At 25.0% G+C, this 18641-nt stretch overlaps 4 protein-coding genes across 4 annotated transcripts; 2 read left to right on the top strand and 2 right to left on the bottom strand.

Annotated features, from left to right (window-relative positions):
- Window positions 1-895: 895 nt before the first annotated feature.
- Window positions 896-5121, bottom strand: Usp5 (ubiquitin specific protease 5). Its single transcript, XM_035872255.2, has 13 exons — window positions 4877-5121; window positions 4659-4784; window positions 4404-4580; window positions 4201-4307; window positions 3585-4112; window positions 3344-3415; window positions 3036-3228; window positions 2527-2679; window positions 2188-2369; window positions 1673-2058; window positions 1333-1545; window positions 1124-1233; window positions 896-1055 (listed from the first exon to the last, which is right to left on the bottom strand). Exons 1-13 carry the CDS (start codon window positions 4970-4972, stop codon window positions 990-992), a joined length of 2409 nt encoding a protein of 802 aa, XP_035728148.1. The 5' UTR covers window positions 4973-5121; the 3' UTR covers window positions 896-989.
- A 513-nt stretch (window positions 5122-5634) lies between these two features.
- On the bottom strand, window positions 5635-9039 carry RpA-70 (replication protein A 70). The gene is made up of 14 exons (XM_035872276.2): window positions 8914-9039; window positions 8677-8834; window positions 8537-8584; window positions 8178-8374; window positions 7939-8081; window positions 7741-7828; window positions 7472-7634; window positions 7200-7404; window positions 7003-7115; window positions 6738-6904; window positions 6407-6641; window positions 6236-6319; window positions 5938-6132; window positions 5635-5868 (listed from the first exon to the last, which is right to left on the bottom strand). The coding sequence occupies exons 2-14, from the start codon at window positions 8704-8706 to the stop codon at window positions 5755-5757; spliced, it is 1782 nt and encodes a 593-aa protein (XP_035728169.1). The 5' UTR covers window positions 8707-8834; window positions 8914-9039; the 3' UTR covers window positions 5635-5754.
- A 497-nt stretch (window positions 9040-9536) lies between these two features.
- On the top strand, window positions 9537-11637 carry LOC118444221 (uncharacterized). The gene is made up of 5 exons (XM_035872284.2): window positions 9537-9913; window positions 9992-10200; window positions 10309-10913; window positions 11012-11117; window positions 11215-11637. The coding sequence occupies exons 1-5, from the start codon at window positions 9681-9683 to the stop codon at window positions 11382-11384; spliced, it is 1323 nt and encodes a 440-aa protein (XP_035728177.1). The 5' UTR covers window positions 9537-9680; the 3' UTR covers window positions 11385-11637.
- Window positions 11638-12611: 974 nt separating this feature from the next.
- Window positions 12612-17088, top strand: CycY (cyclin Y). The gene is made up of 4 exons (XM_035872022.2): window positions 12612-13700; window positions 13835-14055; window positions 14185-14471; window positions 14942-17088. Exons 1-4 carry the CDS (start codon window positions 13469-13471, stop codon window positions 15228-15230), a joined length of 1029 nt encoding a protein of 342 aa, XP_035727915.1. The 5' UTR covers window positions 12612-13468; the 3' UTR covers window positions 15231-17088.
- Window positions 17089-18641: the final 1553 nt, after the last annotated feature.

The raw sequence follows: 18641 nt of genomic DNA, 5'->3' as shown, positions 1-18641 counted from the left end.
AGCCATAATTTCTAATAAGCTTCTATACATTTGTTTTGTAAAATTGTGGCCTTCTACTTATAACAAAAATATATTTTTGTAATATTTTATTCTATTTTATTTTATTTTATTCTTTTTTCTTTTTTTTTTAACTATGTAATATACAAATGTAAAGCAATTTATGTGCATGCAATATTGTAATTATTAACATTGTTAATAAAAATAACATTTAGTATATGAATGGAATAAAAAAACGAATTATATATAAGTGTTACAATATTATATTTTATGCACATAGTATAGTAAAATTTACTATCTAAAATATTAGATTAAACATTTAAAAATTGTCAAAATATAACACCCACATTTTATAATAAATAATTTTATGTTAAAAATTAACGAATCGAAAATTATTGAATTTATTAAATAAAGTAAATGTATATATTAAAATTTCATTTATGAATTCAATTATTTATTATTAAGAAATGAAATCCTGTTAAATCATATTTAATAATTTTCTGTTTGCCATGGAACGTATTTCAATTAGATATCTATTTATTATTATTACTTTAAAAATTTTGTTTACAAAAAAGACATTCAAGAAATAAATATTTGTATTATTTCAAATCCACTTCATAGTAAAATGTAGAAGTAAATTAATATTTTATATAAAATATATAAAGGATTCGATTTATTTGAACATTTTTAAACAAGGCCTGCTTCGTTCAAAAATATATAATAGAAAATAAAAAATATATATATAATAGAAAATAATTTTATATGAAAGTTTACCACTTTAATATCTCCACGCAAATATTATTAAGAATGATATCATTATCAATTAAAACTAAAGGTATCATGTTATTTGAAAACGATAAATAATATTAAAAAATACATGCTGTTAAATAACAATATCGAGAACACACATAGTAGGATTATTATTTGCCGTATTTTTTTATTGTTAAAGGATGATATAATATTTTTTTTATACAAAGTCAATGTCACGTAATCTATTCGATGCGTTGATACAGATATATATATCCCAACTCCTTAGGTGGATTTTCAGATAAAGCAATCTGTAAGAAATTACCAGATATTAAATATCATATAATGATAAGATAAATAACAATATATTATTACTTACTCTATCATCGTTATATATAACCCATCGATTATCTTTTAACAAATGACAGACATAATGTCCTACCATTGTTGATGTCCCCATGTGTGATATAAATCCTACTAATTTATATTCTGTAGAGATAGAAAATATTATTAATAATATTAATTAAAATATATGTGTGATAATGATATAATTTCTTAAATAAAAAATGAAACATGTGTATTACGTACGATTACTGCCATCTCGGAATACATCTTCTGAACGTCCTGCATCATTTTCAACATCTAACGCATCCAGTTCAACTTGATGACTGAATATCCAATCCGCTGCACGTTCTAAATTATTATCAGTCGCTTTAAGAGCTTTTATTGCTTGTTCTTTAGTAAAACCCATACTCATTACCGTTGCTAATGCATTATCATTTGGTATAAATTTATCTCTCCCTAAAATTTTGATTATAATATTAATGAAATATTTTATTTTTTTTATAATGAAATATTTTTTTTTTTTATAATAGTTACAATATTATATATTGATATATACGAATCCTCATAGAGAAGTATAATCTACCTGGTTTAATATCAATTCCAGGAGGCACAAATGGATCTGCAATATCAGAATCACCAATATGTTCCATCACCCAATTGGTAGCCGCTTCTAAGCTGCGATTTTCGGTAAAATATAAAGCTCGTTTGCAGGCTTCTTGAGGGAAGCCCATATCTGTTAGAGCATTTAAAATGTCTGTATCATAGACTGGAGATGGTGGATTAGAACCAGCTATTTCAGGTAGTAAGTCTTCTCCAGATTGTAAACCTAATCCACGTAAAGAGCTCAGATCTATTATATCTGGCATTTCTATTGCTACATCTAATTTAACGGGGCTCCAGTTTTCCTTCATAGTAAATTTTTTTAAATGCATCAGTAGGAAATCCGGAAATGTAGCTAGTCTCGTTGTTCTATAATATTTAAAAAAGAAAAAAAATACAAAATTAATAAAAATAATAAAAAATTATTATATATATATATATATATATATATATATATATATATATATATATATATATATCATATAATTGAATGCTTACTTCTGTGCAGTTGTCTTTTCATTCAATGCAGAACTGTAAAATTGTTCGACTATCTCGGGCTGTATAAAAGTTTCCAGGCATGACATTAGCTTTATACGTGGCCTCACGAAAGTATTTGGGTCTACTTTTTGTCCTTTTGCTTCTGTTTCTTTCTTCAGTGCTTCATATGCCGCAACTTCTTCCTGACATTATACTACATTTCATTACTACTATTCACTGACCAATAGATCCAACTTCAGTTGCAATTTATTTGTAGTAGGGATATAATCTGGATACTTAATTGAAAAATATAGTAATAATTTATAAATTACTGCTTTTTATAAATATAATTCGTCATACCTTGTTCGTTGCTGCTTCTAATGGTATAGGCAATGGTAAGATGTATTCGGGACGATAAGTATATTTCACTTTACCAGATCTTGTACATTGATAACGTTCTTCCACCTTAAACTTAAAGCTGTCAGTAGGATTTGCTTGATGTCTGCTGTTACGCTGTTAAATTAATAACATTTTGTTAATGAGATACTAAATAATATTGATATATAAAAAAAAAAGACATTGAAATGTATTATAAAATTATTTAGGTAGTTACAAATACATGTATACTAATAAACAAGGCATGATTTCCAAGTTGAAAATTGTGATTTTTTATGAAACTTTATAAAAACATGTTAATATTTCAATAGGATTGGAACATACTATAAATTTCACAAAAATTATCATTTTCAAGTTTGGATATCTTTACCTGTTAATACGAAAAATATTGTTAAACTAATGGATGCATTTTGATATCATTTTGTAAACACATTTTTTTTAATCTCATTTATGTGTTATATATTAATAATTACATCTAAAATGTTAATGAGCTGTAGGAAGAATTCCTGAGCGTCTTGTTGCCGATTTGAGGAAAAACCTGGATGTCCACGACCAATCAAGGTTTTGAACATTCTTGGAGGAATACCTTGTCGCGATTCATCTTCTGTGTTTGATTTTGGTGGTACGGAATATTTTCCCGAAAGTAATCCAACTCCAAGCTTAGACCTAAAATAAATATTACTTGTATAAATAAACATATATATAATGTTTATATATTATTAAACAAAAAAAAATATATATATATCATTAAACAAATCTATATTTATACTTCATATCTTACATTTGAACATTAAAATCATTTGCAGGATCAGTGTAATTCTGATTGTATATCTGTGGTGCACCATCTACAAATCTATAAAAAATATTTTCAATTATTATAAATATATATTTAATAATCTCTTTTTTTTTTTGTTTTTTTTTTTTTTTTAACGAATATATTCCACAAAGCATTGTTTATATATATATTATATATATATATATATATATATATATATATATATATATATATATAATTTATATACCTTTTTATAAAGTCGGGAATAACAAATAACATTTGCATAACACTATTTAGATAACAAGAATTTCCAAGATTAGCAAGACCAGTGTAACCAGGTCCATACAATGGCGTTAATTTGCTTGCAGCTTCTTGAAGAGCAACCCATTCTCCAAATTTTTGATTAAGATCTAATTCTAATTCAATCATAGATTTATCAGTTTTTTCCATCTGAGTAATGTTAATTCCCCAGTGAGCCAAATGTTCAATTAAATTAGGATCTTCTACCATATCATTCTCATCATATGAGAACACATCTCCTTTCCCTTCTTTTGTTATGGTACCCAATTTAACAGCAAGCGGATAATTTGTATTACGATAATGTTCAACTGCATGATCGTTTCCTCCAGTGCCATCATAAAATCTACGCCCACAAAGAATGGAACCATCTGTCAGATTTAACCAAAGATTCTGTGTTAGATCACATTTCTCGCACTTCCAACCATTTGGAGGTATTTTTTTGCCATTATCCAATTGTTTCAAATTCTTTGCATGCCTAAGAACATTAAATAAATATCAATAATAATGTTAATTTTTACAAACGACAAGATACAATTATTTTGCAATTAATACAAAATACTAACTTCGATACAGCCTTTATTTCTCCATCCCAAGTTCCAGTCAAAGTTTCAGTTTCAGCCACCTTTGATGCAGAATCTGACTCCAATATTGATTTAATAGCTATTTCTATCTGTTATAAAAAATTTCAATTATAATATATAAAACTAATATTTAATAAATCACTCATGATACATCAAGTGTTTATATATAATTCTATGAATCTTACTTGTTCTGGCAGACCATCCTTAGGATATGGAATTTCTGTAAACTTTGGCAATATAACTATTTTATATTCCTCGTGATAAGTATACTTTTGTTGATCTGGCGTAAAGCCACCAGAAGTTCCTATAGCTAATCTCGTTATCTTTTTTTCAGGACCGTCTCCTTTTTGATCGGATACAATCTACAAGGTTAAAATACATTGTAATAAAAAGAATATATGGATTAAAATTGCATTAAAGAATAGTTATTTATAACGTACCTCTTTTTTTGTACGTTTTATGTGAAGAAAGACAGGATTATTGGTTAACTGATAATAATGGAGAACATGATCTTGTCCCAATCCCAAAAATGTTGTTAGATTAATATATAAGCCCGTAGTCGTATCCTTTTAACAAAAAATTAATAGAGATAGCTATTAATATGGATTGCTTTTAATATTATTAGAATGTATAAAAAAAAAATGGTAAAATATCTTACTGGTGTATCGAATGAATAAACACACTCATCCTTATATATTTTATCGCCTTTTTGTGGCACTTTTATTTTACTTAAATGCTGCATTAACTCTTCCATGATAGATTTCTTCTATCGCACAAATCGAAAGAACACTTTAAGGATTTATAACTCAAAAATAATGTCGTTCCAAACGTAACCTTCTAATGGGCATCAGCTCACATAAAGCGCCGGCTTACATACACATATATATATGACATACGTGATTTGCGAAATGGCGAACGAAAACACAGAATTTTCAAATCGGTTTATTTCGCTGTTGTATAGATTTTTTTTTTTTTAATTTCTTCTATACTCATTTTTTCTTTTTTTATTTTTTTATTTTTTTATTTTTTTATTTTTTTATTTTTATACTAACAGATAATTTTTTTTTTGTTTTATTTATATGATACGATTTGCATAAAAAAAATTAAGAAATTAATTTTTTTGATAAAAGGTTAAAATCTTTGTATAAGAACAAAGCAGACATACCATATTAAAGATAATAAAAAAATATATATATATATAATTCTTTTGTTGGTATACATATTTATTATTTTTGAGAAATACTGCATATAATTAGATTTACATATCATTTCATAGAATAAAGGTTAATATATGATGCCTACACATATATGACAAAAAGTATTATTAAATATGTTATCTTGATTTGATAAATTTGGATAAATTTTATTTGAATACAAATATAGACTTATAATATTTTCTTATATATATAAAAGGAAAAAAAGGAAAAAATAAATGTGCAAAGGGTAAAAGATATAAATATCTAACAATTAACTTAAATAAAAATCATAATAGGTATATAGCGTAATACATTATAACAAATTAACATATATGACAACTTAAAGCTTTTCAATCCCAATGATATCTTTAAGTTTTGTTAACAAGATATCATTATATACTTTGTAATCAATTGGTGATATCGATAAACAGCTTGCTTTTAATCTTGTTTCATCCTATAAAACAAAATCATTTGTATTAAATTAAAATATATATACATATATATGATATAATGTTTAACTAACATTGAACGTTTCTATTTTCATACGTAGTTTCACAATGAAACTTTGAAATGCAACTTCAGAAAACTTGTCCATATATGCATCTTTATTATTCTCTTGTAATTCACCCAATTCTTGTGCCGTTACATTTAATAATTTCTCGGCTTCATCATTAAAGGCTGTTACCCATTGATTATTTTGCCAATCTCCAAAATTAACCTACAAAATCGATTTGAAAATAAATTTTATATTAAATTTTAAATAAAGAGAAATTTTATACATTTATCTTGATAAAACAGTAATTACATATTCAAGTACATACATTCGCAAGGAGGCGGTACTTAAAACTTGGAAATTCTTTGTTACATTTTTCACATCTGTACATTCCATTAGCTTGATCTATCATCTTAAAATTAAAAAAAAAACAAAAAGAATTTTGTTATTTTACAATAAATTTGTAAAATACCATAAATTAAAATAAAGATTTACATACTTTCTTATTACAGCCATCAACCGGACATGATTTATAAACAACATTTTCGGCTTTAATCAAATTAACAGTAAGTTTTGAAATGAAAATATTGAAACCATTTTCACTGGAACTTGTTATATTTTGTGCTTCTTTTATAGTTAACCATGTTCCATTCATACTACCTCCACGTGCATTATTCGTAGATAAACTTTTAGCTTGATCAGACATTCCTATAGTATTATACCACCCACGTAATCTATATAAAAAAAATGAAAAAGATATATATCTCTTTAATAGTATTAAAATATTATGAAATATTAAAATAAAAGTCTTTTTATATTAATGACTATACTTGTGAGCTTCTGGTATGTCAGGATCTATTTGAATAACAGAAGACATTACAGCGGAAAGATTTTTTCCACCATTAAATTCACCAATACGTGCGCCTCTAATAGCCACAACAGGATTATTATTTCCATCAAACTTTTCAGCATCTGCACCCCACAAACTCAAACATACCTATAATATGTTGTTAATGTTTTTGCTATAATTTTATATATCACACAAATATATATCTTTTTTTTTTCTTTTTTTTTTTTTAATAACCAATCTTTTACCATGGTATTACTTTCATCTACCAACATAACATCTCTCTTTTTAAGTTCCCTGCCTGTGGTTCTTGCTCTTAGTGTCTGTATTTCTTCACAAGATTTTGCAATTCCCAAAACATCTGTGATATAACAGATATAGATCCAAATAAATCAATGTAAATTATTTATATATAAATATATATATACAAGTGTATACACCATACCTATAATATCGTTCTTTTCTTTATTTTCTATAGTATTTATTGGTACAAAATCAAACTGAATCATTGGAATATCATCCACATCATCGTGGCATAAAATAATTTCTGTATCTTGAGTCATACTCATTTCATAATCATTCTTCAAAGTACTGTAATTTTTATTTGCTGGTTTTAAATTACATCGTGAAATATAATAAATTTTTCCAACCTAGTTAAATACAAAAGATAAATTATAACTTGAAGTAAGAATTTTAGAAAATATGAGTCGTACACACCTCTATCATATCATAAAATTTATCACACTGATCTCTGAATGCTGTACACCTTATCTCGCCACTTTCATCAACTAAATCCATTGAAAATAATTTTCCTTCACCCCGAGAATTAGACCATGTAATAATATTAGATTTATTTGTTATTCTTGCTTTAATAACCCATCTATAATACAAATAATTAACAAATAATTACATTTAGATGAATTACATTTTACATAAAGATTTAGTCAATTTATTTTAATGTATAATATTATGTTAATACAACTTACTTATTTTGATATGGACTTAATCCAACAATAGGAGTTGTATTTATATCAGAAGATGAATGATTTACAGAATTCTTTTGAATAGTAACGGCTGTAATTTAATCAAATATCATAATGTAAAAAATTGTTATTATATTTCCAATAATCCTGAAAAATTACTATTAAAAATAACTATTAAAACAAGAGTATTTGTATATTTACCACTGGGGGTTTGTATAGATTGTGGTTTTTTTGATTCAGCTTCTGTGTTTGTATTGCTATCAATATTTGTGGGATTTCCTATTTTGGAACCAACTTCTTCACCAGATACTTTTAAATCAAGACTCAATATCACCATCACACGTCTATTTAAATATAAACAAACATGTATATATATATAAATAATTAACAATTACATTCTTTCTGATAACATTAATAAATACATAAAGTCTAATACTTACTTTTGTTTTCCACCATTATTGACAGTACTTACAGCATATCTATTAACTTGACATATTGAAAATTCAGTCAAAATATTATCCGTTATCATTGAATTTAATTGTGTAGCTAACATTGTAAAAGAATTTACTCTTTTGCCATCAGAAACTAATAATCTATAACGATCTCCACTACTGGAGCTTGCTAACTTTTTATGACCCTATATTAAAAAAATAATATAATATTATTTTGCATATAGCTATAAACAATAAATATTACAAATATAACAGAATATAAAATGTATAGATGTTCTAAAGATATAACCTAAAAGATTTATTAATACACAAATATATACATATAAATACATTTAACATTTTCTTACCAATATTTGTAGGATTGGTTTTTCAACATCAATGCCTGCCATGATTTTCTAAAGAGAAGCATCATCAAAATATTTATAAAATGTAAACATACAATATGTTACAATGATATTACATCAAAATTTATATTTGTTATACTTACATCTAATGATCCTTCTGTTAAAGGAATCATGTTTATTCTCTTAATTATAATTTATAAAAAAGCAAATTAGAGAATTATTTCTTCTTTCAACAGAGCACAAAGTTAAAAATGTTCAGAATTGTAATATATTACAATATACGATTATGCTAATAAATGATCTAAATAAAGAAATTAGATAATTACAATAATGATTAATATAACAAGTATAACTAATGATAAATTTATTTTATTACAAACCTATCAATCTTAGTACAAAGCATACGTTCGCTCAGGAAACTACGTTGTATCATATTCAATTGTGTTGCTGGTTATACCGGCTAATTTTTCCCGCTTATTGTATCCCATTACCAACATAAACATTTGAAATATTCGTAACATTAAAATATATATCTAGGATATATATTTTAGAACTATTTTTAAAATAATATTTTCCTTTAAAACTTTTTATTCTCTTATACATATAAATATATATATATTTTTTTTCTTTTTTTGCTTATTAATTATTAAACATTTATAAAAAAGAAAAGATAAAATAAGTACATATATGATTCGTTTTACTTGTTCTTACTATAATTACTATTAATAAAAGTTTTCTATGTATATTATAAATTTTAATAACATAGTAAAAAAATAATAGTAATACAATATAATGAAGTAGTATATATTTACATTAAATTATTTCTAAAAAAAAAAACAAAAAAAAACAAAAAAAATAAAAAAAAAACAAAAGAAAACATTAAATAAAATACTAATGTATAAAAAAAAATCGATCAACTTCTTTGGTAAAATATTTAGTTAATTTATTTTACTTTTTCAGTTTTGGTTGGTAATACTTTTTAATCATACAAATAAAAATATATCACACCGATATACCATTAAGTCACCTAACTTTACCAGCAAAGAAGTGTAGGCAATTATTTTGATGGTGGTTTCAAGAGAGTATTTGAATTTAACTAAGCCTTCTTTATTATTAACGTTTATAAATTAAATAGCCATCGATAAACATGGCTCGTTCAGATTTTCGTATAAAAGTCGATTTATCGAAATATTATCATGATATTCGACGATTTTGTTGGATTTTCGTCGATGGAACTAAAATCTTACAAATTTCTGATATGAAAAAACATATTAAAAAATTATTTAACATTCGTGAACCTTATCATTTATGTTTAAATAATACCGAATATTTACCACCGTCTGAAGATGCACGAATTATAAAAGAGAACGAAACAATTATGTATGTTTTTTTTTAATTATATAATGTATCATATATGTTCTTAAAAATAAAATAATAATTTGTTCATTTTTGTCACAGCGTTATACCAGGTAGTGGTTTAGAAAATGAAGTAGAATCATCTATAAATTTTTTATCACCATTTATACAAGATAATGATAACAGTGAAAACAAAGGGAACAAAACATTTAATCATAAAGAAGTACAAACTATTGAATTTTCTGTTATGGAAGTTCCTACTAAAGATATTACTATTCAGTCAAATGATCTTTCATCAGCTTCAAAACAAGGTATGAATTTTTTATTTATATACATATGTTTATATTAAATTTATATTTAACATATTAAAGAATCTTCTTTTGTAATATATAATAAAATTACAATTTTATCTTCTATAGATGTAACATTTTACAGCGTAGAAAATGATACAGACGATAATTGTACAGATTATAAAACAATGAATAGTAATATAATGGAAGATTGTAGTTTTATAGAGAAAGAAACGAATTCAATGAAACGTAAAAGAGTACGACATAGAAAAGGAAAGAAGAATATATCAACATCTGTACAAGATTCTAATGACAAGAATAATACAACAAAAAAACCTAAGATAGTAGATTCTCTTGTTTTATCTTCAGGAAAGCATATAAGATTTGATACAACTGAAACAAATGAAATAGAAATGATGCAACAGTTTGTGATTGAACCTGCATTATCTAAACTTTTTAGTTTAAGGAACAGTTCTACGCCTCTTACATTTCCTAATAAAAAAATAAAAGAAGAAATCGTTAACACGCAAAATATTTCTAATGTAGAAGTTGAAAATATAGATATTCCTAATGAAAAAACAGATGAGACATTGAATAATACAGTTAAAAAAAATACATCCGGAAAAGAAATTAATCACGATGTTAAAAATCAATCATTTTCTGATGTAGAACTTGAACAATATCCTATTGCACAAATGTACGATGTACAAAACAATGATATTATTGGATTCAAAGTACATATTAATATTACATATAAAATTTCAAAGTACAATTAATATTATATATATAAGTAAGTTGAAAATATATTCTAATATTAAATGATGTTTCACAGATGTTAAGAATTGGGGAAGATTACAGTCCACACATGTCTAAAATAATTGTAGCGCAGGTTATGGGATTAAACCAACAAACCAATGTTTTCACTCTTAAAGTAATAAGTAAGTATTGGTATTTTTATTACTTATCTTACTAACTTTCAAATTATAAAATTAAATACAAGTTATAAGTTAATCCATTATTAACTGCAATTTTCAGAAGGATTAGATCAAATATATAATGGTACCATTCCTTCAGGAAAGTTTAGTATTCTGGAACCAGAAACGAATGGAATAATATCGAATATTTTGAATATAAATTATTCTCACATGATGGAACCATGTTTTATAAAAAAGTCATCTAGTAATAACACGAACACAGTTTCTTAAAGTATTAATTTTAATTATTTTTTATATTTTAACATTTTCGTTTCTGTTTCTTAAAATAAGCATGATAATTATCTCTTTGTCATAATTTTTCATTAAGTCTACTGTTATTTTATTATGTTTAATATATTTTATAAAAGACAATTTCAAACATTACAAATAATTTTATTATGACCAAAGTTTTATTATCAAGCAATATGTTAAATAATTATAATATCTATTTTTACAATATTGATTCTCTTAGATATGTTATGAATAAGGAGTTGCCAAATTAATATGTTTTGTAGCAAATGTATAAGATTTATTAGTTTGAATATCGTAACTGATTTATTTTTTTTATTTTTATAAACATGAACGATATATATACATATATATATATATAATATATATGTACATATTATATAATGATATATATATATATAATATATATATGTATATGTATATATATATATATATATATATATATAAAATTTTTTAATTAAAAAATAAATGCAATATGTAAAATTTATATAAGAAAAAATTAATTTGTATTTCTATTTCATTTTATGAAATTTCAATAATTTCATTCTGGTTATAATTATCAGTAAATTTATAGTCGCAAGTTTAATATGAAATAAATTATTATTAAGAAGTTAAAAAATTAGTTATATATATATATATATATATATATATTTATTTATTTATTTATTTATTTATTTTTTATATTAACATATCAAAGTTTCGTATTTACTATAAAATTTATAATTATTACAATATACATTTATAAATATAATTAAACATCGAATCTAACAATCATAAATGAGTTCAATCGTATGACCAATGAAAATACTCGAATAGTTAAAAAATGAAAGTAGAAAGAAATAATGTGGGAAATTAATAAAATTGTTGATATATTTTCCAAATAAAAATATCGTCTTTTTATAACCTAAAAAAAAAAAAAAGAAATTAAATAAAAAATAAAAACAATTTATACTTGATAAATAATATATGAGAATAAAAATGATTATTAAATAAATTTCATATTTATAACCTTTGAATGGAATTTGACAAATGATGTTACAATAGGTAATTTCCGGTTTTAAGCTAATTAAAGGATATCCTTTATCGAAAGATGGCGACGCTAAGGATTATTTCTGAATTGTCCAAATTAAAGACATAACGGCACATGTATTACATCGGCATTTCTAGTAGTTGTATGTTTCATGCGTCAATATTTAATACATTGGTATCCGTAGAGTCATACACATATGTACATACATATATAAGTATAACGAAAAGTTAGTGGCAGATAGTGAAAAATCACAAAAGAAATTTCCGCGAGGATATTCGCGCTTTTTGATGCGCGTTTAACAATGGGAATTATAAACGACGACAATGAGCCACATCAAGAGTCACATTTTCTCTCGAGAATTTAGCTCGTGTAGCTTAAACCTCGAGGAAAAGTCGACCGGCACGAGGAAAACTTCAAGGCGTTGGCACTGCTGCGTTCCTTGACAATTGTAAAAGCAATTATACGTTGATACGAATTAGAAGATAGAGAGATATTAACAACGATTACATTATTTTCAAACGATATTATTAAAGTGTTCTATCTATCGTGAGAAAAAAAAAATAGAAAGAGAAAGAGGGAAAGAAAGAGAGAGACAGAGAGAGAGAGTGAGAGAGAGAAAGAGAGAGAGAGAAAAAAGAAAGAGATAGATAGATAGATAGATAGATAGATAGATAGATAGATAGATAGATAGAAAGAAAAAGGGAGAAAGAAATAGTTTGACAAGGCAACATTTTTGGTAGTGCATGCGGTGCATATTAGCATTGAAATGAGTAAATGGGATGGAACAATGTGTACTATGCATTTCGTACGTTTTGTCAGCTGATCACAGTGTATAACGAGATGTGAACAACTAGAAAAAATTCCTTTTAAAGAAAACCATTCGTTCGTTTCGCTGTTCATTCTGTTATTATCACTTGTATCGCCTGAAAATTTTTCAAAGAAGAAGACACAAACTGTGGAGGATCTTTTGTAGAAAATAAAGAAAGGAAAAAAAAAAAGAAAAAAAAAAGTAATAAAAAAAGAAAGAAAGAAAGAAATGGGGAACAAAAACAGTTGCTGTGTTTATTCCAGTCCACAAGTTGGACGTAAGGAATTAGCAGTTGAAGGTGTCACAAGGGGCCTTGAAGAACATCTTCCAGAAGGAGGTATCAGTGTTAATAATTTACAGCACATTAGTGAACGAGAACCAGAAGACTGGGACTCTGATCCATCGCTACATCCTTGCGCAGGCACTATTTTCATGGAACGATCTAAACAAGCGATTGAAAGTAAGTATATTTTTGTATAGATTTATGATATTGTCTGAAAACCAAGCTATATTTTTATAGATAAATTTCAATCACCGAGCGATATTTTCAATAATAATTTCTTTTTTCTTCTTCTTTTTTTTTTCTTTTGATAGATGGTATGGTAAGAAAAAAGAGTCAACATCAAATAGCAGATACAAGGCCTCTCAAGAAAAGTAGCAGTTGTAGTACAATATATTTGGACGACAGCACCGTTTCGCAACCTAATTTAAAAAATACTGTGAAATGTGTTGCCTTAGCCGTTTATTATCACATAAAAAATAGAACTTCACACAGACAAATTGATATATTCGATGAAAAATTACATCCTTTAACGGTAATTTTGGAAATATATACATATATATATATATATATATATATATATATATATGTATATTTTTTTTTATTAATTATTAGAATATCAGAAAAGTTATATAACTACATGATTATATTTATTACTTTTTAGAGGGACGGTGTTGCGGATGATTATGATAAACATAATCCAGAGCACAAACAAATATATAAATTTGTAAGGACTCTATTTAATGCTGCTCAATTGACAGCTGAATGTGCCATCATAACATTAGTTTATCTTGAACGTCTACTTACTTATGCAGAAATAGATATAACACCAGCTAATTGGAAACGTATAGTACTTGGAGCTATTTTATTAGCTTCTAAAGTATGGGATGATCAGGCTGTGTGGAACGTAGATTACTGTCAAATTTTAAAAGATATTACGGTAGAAGATATGTAAGTATTCTTCAGTTATATACATTAAATTAAAATAAATAATTTATATACATAATACTAGCATAAAAAACATTGTCATTCGATAGTACTTTTTTTGAATCTTTCTTTCAGCTAAACTTATAAGGTATTTCAAAGTACTGCATGTTTCACTCTTCTATATTACTTATAATATTTATTAAATGGTTATAAAAAGAGTATAAGAAAAAAAATTGCAAAGAAAAATATAAGAAAATTTTCTCTGTCATTCATTTTTTTTGTGAAATTATCTAATTTAATAAGCATGAAATAAGTAAAAAGACACAGATATATATGTATATATATTTATATCTCATATATGACAACTGCAAACCGTATTGATTATGCCACTGTTAAAAATATGGAGAGTACAATTTACTCTATAATATTTTTTCTTTTTTTTTGTGTGTGTAATTGTCTATGTTAAAATCTTTTAAAAATTTGATTTTTTGTAGGAACGAATTGGAGAGACAATTTTTGGAAATGCTACAGTTTAATATAAACGTTCCTTCAAGTGTGTATGCCAAGTACTATTTTGATTTACGCACACTTGCAGAAGCAAATGAATTAACATTCCCCAGTGAGCCACTTAGTAAGGAAAAAGCGCAAAAATTAGAAGCTATGTCCAGAGTCTACGAAGATAAGGTAACAGCTGAAGCCCTACGTACTGGTATAAAAAAGTGGTATAGTTTAGATAATGTTTGCATAGGTGGACCTAGACGTAGTATTGCTATTTTGTCCTAAATAAGTATTTAAATATACAAAAATATGCAAATACATTGACATTCTAAATTAGAGAATGTGGAAAGATTTTGTGTAAGTTTTTATAGTGATTAGTGTTTATAAAGTTCATATATATAAAAAAAAGAACAACAAAAAATTTGTAACAAATCTATTATCCTGTAATTTGCATACAGGACTCTATTTGTTAATATTATCAGGAAAAAAGGAAGTCCCATTGATTAGATAACTTTTGATTAGATATCTGCTCGGTCTTCAATTCTTCCCTGTTAACAATTTTAATATCATTATCTTTGATTGATACTTATTTTTATTTACTATAATATTTCAAATTATTACGTGCTAATACATATAAAACGAGATATATTATTTTGCTTTATTATTTCACATAAGTGAATATAAATATTGCCTAAAATTAAATACTGGCTAAACTTTGGCTATCAATAACACGCTTAAAATCCATTTCAATAAAACAGATTTTAATGAATAGAATGCTGTTATAATTTACTTTTTTTATACATAGTATAATAAATGTTAACATTTTCAACTTTTTTTGAAAATTCTAATTTTCATTTTGAGCGTAATAGTTAATTAAAAATTATATATAGAATGTTTGCATTATTACTTCTTGGAATTTTTCTTGTAATAGCTGTATGAAAAATTAGAGGGGAAAAAAGTGAAAGGGGAAAAGGAAGAAGTTTTATTATTTCCTATAAAAATATAAAATAAATAGTTTTAATCAATTTACAATGATTGTATACAACAGGTATTGATATATAGTGACCTTAATCTTCATAAACTTTATATATAAAAAAAGAAAAAGGAAAAAAAAAATAAGTATAGCTTCTACAAAAAAATGATGGTATTACTATATATTTTGATACCTATTACAAAGTTATAAAAATTGATTTAAGTCATTGTACTCATAATAAAATGGAAAAAGTTTCCCATTTTTTCATGCGCCATTAACTTACAAAAAAAAAATGGTATAGCAGTAATAATGCAAATACACTGTATAAGTAAATGTATATATACACATAGAACATACTCTATAAATTTTTAAACTTGAAGGGTGGTGTAAAATTGTACGAAGTTAAGTTATTTTTCTTTAAAGCTTTTTACAGCGTTTTAATAATAACTTTACACTATTTTAAAACGTTTTCATTTAGAAAATATACAACTCTATCGTATTATTACTTTTAATATTGGTTTGGATAAGTTCATTTTTCTGTGAAAGTCAAGTGATCAACGTGTTCATGGACGTAGCAAAAATAGAACTATTTTATTAACTATTTTCCTTTTCTATCGATTTTAACACATGAAAGATAGGAAAATTTTCATAATTTATTTATACGAAATGTGAAAATAATAATCCTATTTATTACTTATAGTTTCAAAACTATTATTATGCTTTTTGTAAAAGTTAAGTCATCAATCTGGGACTGTACTATGTGAGCAATATAAAATAATATAAGGTAATAACGTAACAGGTGCGCGTTAGGACAGCAAATGGTGAGCAGAAAAAGTATTAGCATAATTAGTAATCTTCTTATTAAAGGAAATAACATGTGATATATATTAGTCAACTGTTATTCATCCAAAGCAGTTAATATATTGACTGAATTACATAAGGGCTAAAAATTTTTGGCTGATATATTAAAACAACAATATAGAACAGAAAGATATGGTGCAATTGGAATTTTAATACAGTCATTAAATTTCATTAAAGATAGAAAATTACATATTTCATATATTTCCACATAAAGTTAATGTAATAAAATCACGTGAAGAAAAAAAAAACAAGAAGAAGAAGAAAGAAAATAGAAAAAGAAAATGAAAATGAAAAGCCAAAGCCATGTCACATCTAATTACCTTAATATATTTAGAGTATCTTGTGCATATCTAGAAGCATTGGAAATCTATATCTGTACATCTACGTAAATGTAGAAGAAAGTATATGAATTATGTACATGTATACATACATACTCGCGCGCATTTTCTTATAAAATTATTATTATACAATTGCCATTTATGCTTTGTGATTTTGCATAAGATAATATTCATGAGAGCCAATTGAATTGTTTTTTAATTGTTGGAGATAGATAATTAAATCACAATATTAATGAATGTTAATAATTAATTTCATAATTGACTCCTTTTGTTATATCATTTTGTATTATTGCGATAAAAGTTATTGTTTGCACATTGTATTTTATAGCAACAAGTATTTTTTTTTATTATTATCTAAATTTCTATCTTTCAAGATAACAAATTTTTTCAAATGATTTCATTAATTCATTATAAATGTATAGTTGTGTATACAGTTGTTCATAAAGTGGGTTGTGCGAATATATAATTTGCACGATTAAAATCATTTTTTTTTCTTTTTTAAATTATTATAATTTATCATATATTTAATTGTAAAAAAAAATATCTAGCTCATTTTTGTACACACATAAGATTAAACACTTTTTAATTCATTATTTACAGAAAACTATTTATAATCGTTTATCATCTTAAATACATATTCACGATTCACAAAATACAGGATATATATCCAAAAATTTCTATTTGTTTGTTTATTACTTGATTTATACATGGGACACCACCCAATCAGTAACTTCAAATAAATTTGTAGATGCACGCTATTTCTTCTTCGTATTTTTCTATTTAATTTTACATATTTATTTTTGATTTAAAAAATATAGACATAATGATTAACTTACAATACACTTCCAAACATTTATGTAATCGAATGATATTATGCGCATCATACTTATTGTGTAACATATTGCACATATAGATCTCATTAAAAGAAATCATTCCATTGCGATATGAAGTAATAATTTCTTTCAAGTGTATAGCTAATTGATACAGATGCAATAAGAATCTTTTGTGCATAAAACAGACATTAACTTCAGACTTGCAAATCTTAGTAGTAAGTTCTCTATTCAAATTTCTGTGATTATATTTTTCTTACAGAAGGAGATCTAGATATTAGATACTAATTATATTATAAATATATGATGCAAGAAATAGGAAGTAAATCTTGGATTTAGAGTATCTTAAATTTAAACATAATTCATACACGAAGAAAGATTACAAATTTTACAAAAATCATAACATTGATGCATTTTGTTATTATCAGCACAATGATAAATTCTGCTAAGAAACATTGAAGTTGCGATTCACTTCCAAATAATACTGAGCTGCGTGTCTTGTCTTTCAAAATATATTTAGATAGAGAAAATGTCCATCATTTGAAAGTAAAATAATTTCTATATATGAAAAAATATATAATTAATATTTAAGATATGATTACAGAGACGTGGATATGTTATTTTCTTAGATGACTTTGTTTATTTCGCAGTACAATTAAACATTATAACAAATAATATAATGTAAATACTCACT

The sequence above is a fragment of the Vespa mandarinia genome, chromosome 13 (genome assembly GCF_050613455.1).
Source record: "Vespa mandarinia isolate Hongniang chromosome 13, ASM5061345v1, whole genome shotgun sequence".
Lineage (NCBI taxonomy): Eukaryota > Metazoa > Arthropoda > Insecta > Hymenoptera > Vespidae > Vespa > Vespa mandarinia.
This window is presented reverse-complemented; position numbering and strand designations above follow the sequence as displayed.

Excerpts from the sequence above, each read along its gene's own strand:
- Usp5 (XM_035872255.2), bottom strand. The coding sequence starts at position 4,972 with ATGGAAGAGTTAATGCAGCATTTAAGTAAAATAAAAGTGCCACAAAAA. Across the intron at positions 4,308-4,403 it reads AGGATGGTCTGCCAGAACAA|ATAGAAATAGCTATTAAATC; the intron begins GTAAGATTCATA and ends TTTTTATAACAG. Across the intron at positions 2,680-3,035 it reads AGCTCATTAACATTTTAGAT|CGTAACAGCAGACATCAAGC; the intron begins GTAATTATTAAT and ends TTAATTTAACAG.
- RpA-70 (XM_035872276.2), bottom strand. The coding sequence starts at position 8,706 with ATGATTCCTTTAACAGAAGGATCATTAGAT. Across the intron at positions 8,375-8,536 it reads AACCAATCCTACAAATATTG|GGTCATAAAAAGTTAGCAAG; the intron begins GTAAGAAAATGT and ends TTTTTAATATAG. Across the intron at positions 6,905-7,002 it reads TAGATGAAAGTAATACCATG|GTATGTTTGAGTTTGTGGGG; the intron begins GTAAAAGATTGG and ends AACATATTATAG.
- CycY (XM_035872022.2), top strand. The coding sequence starts at position 13,469 with ATGGGGAACAAAAACAGTTGCTGTGTTTATTCCAGTCCACAAGTTGGA. Across the intron at positions 14,056-14,184 it reads AAAAATTACATCCTTTAACG|AGGGACGGTGTTGCGGATGA; the intron begins GTAATTTTGGAA and ends ATTACTTTTTAG. Across the intron at positions 14,472-14,941 it reads GATATTACGGTAGAAGATAT|GAACGAATTGGAGAGACAAT; the intron begins GTAAGTATTCTT and ends GATTTTTTGTAG.
- LOC118444221 (XM_035872284.2), top strand. The coding sequence starts at position 9,681 with ATGGCTCGTTCAGATTTTCGTATAAAAGTCGATTTATCGAAATATTAT. Across the intron at positions 9,914-9,991 it reads AAAGAGAACGAAACAATTAT|CGTTATACCAGGTAGTGGTT; the intron begins GTATGTTTTTTT and ends TTTTTGTCACAG. Across the intron at positions 10,914-11,011 it reads ATGATATTATTGGATTCAAA|ATGTTAAGAATTGGGGAAGA; the intron begins GTACATATTAAT and ends GATGTTTCACAG.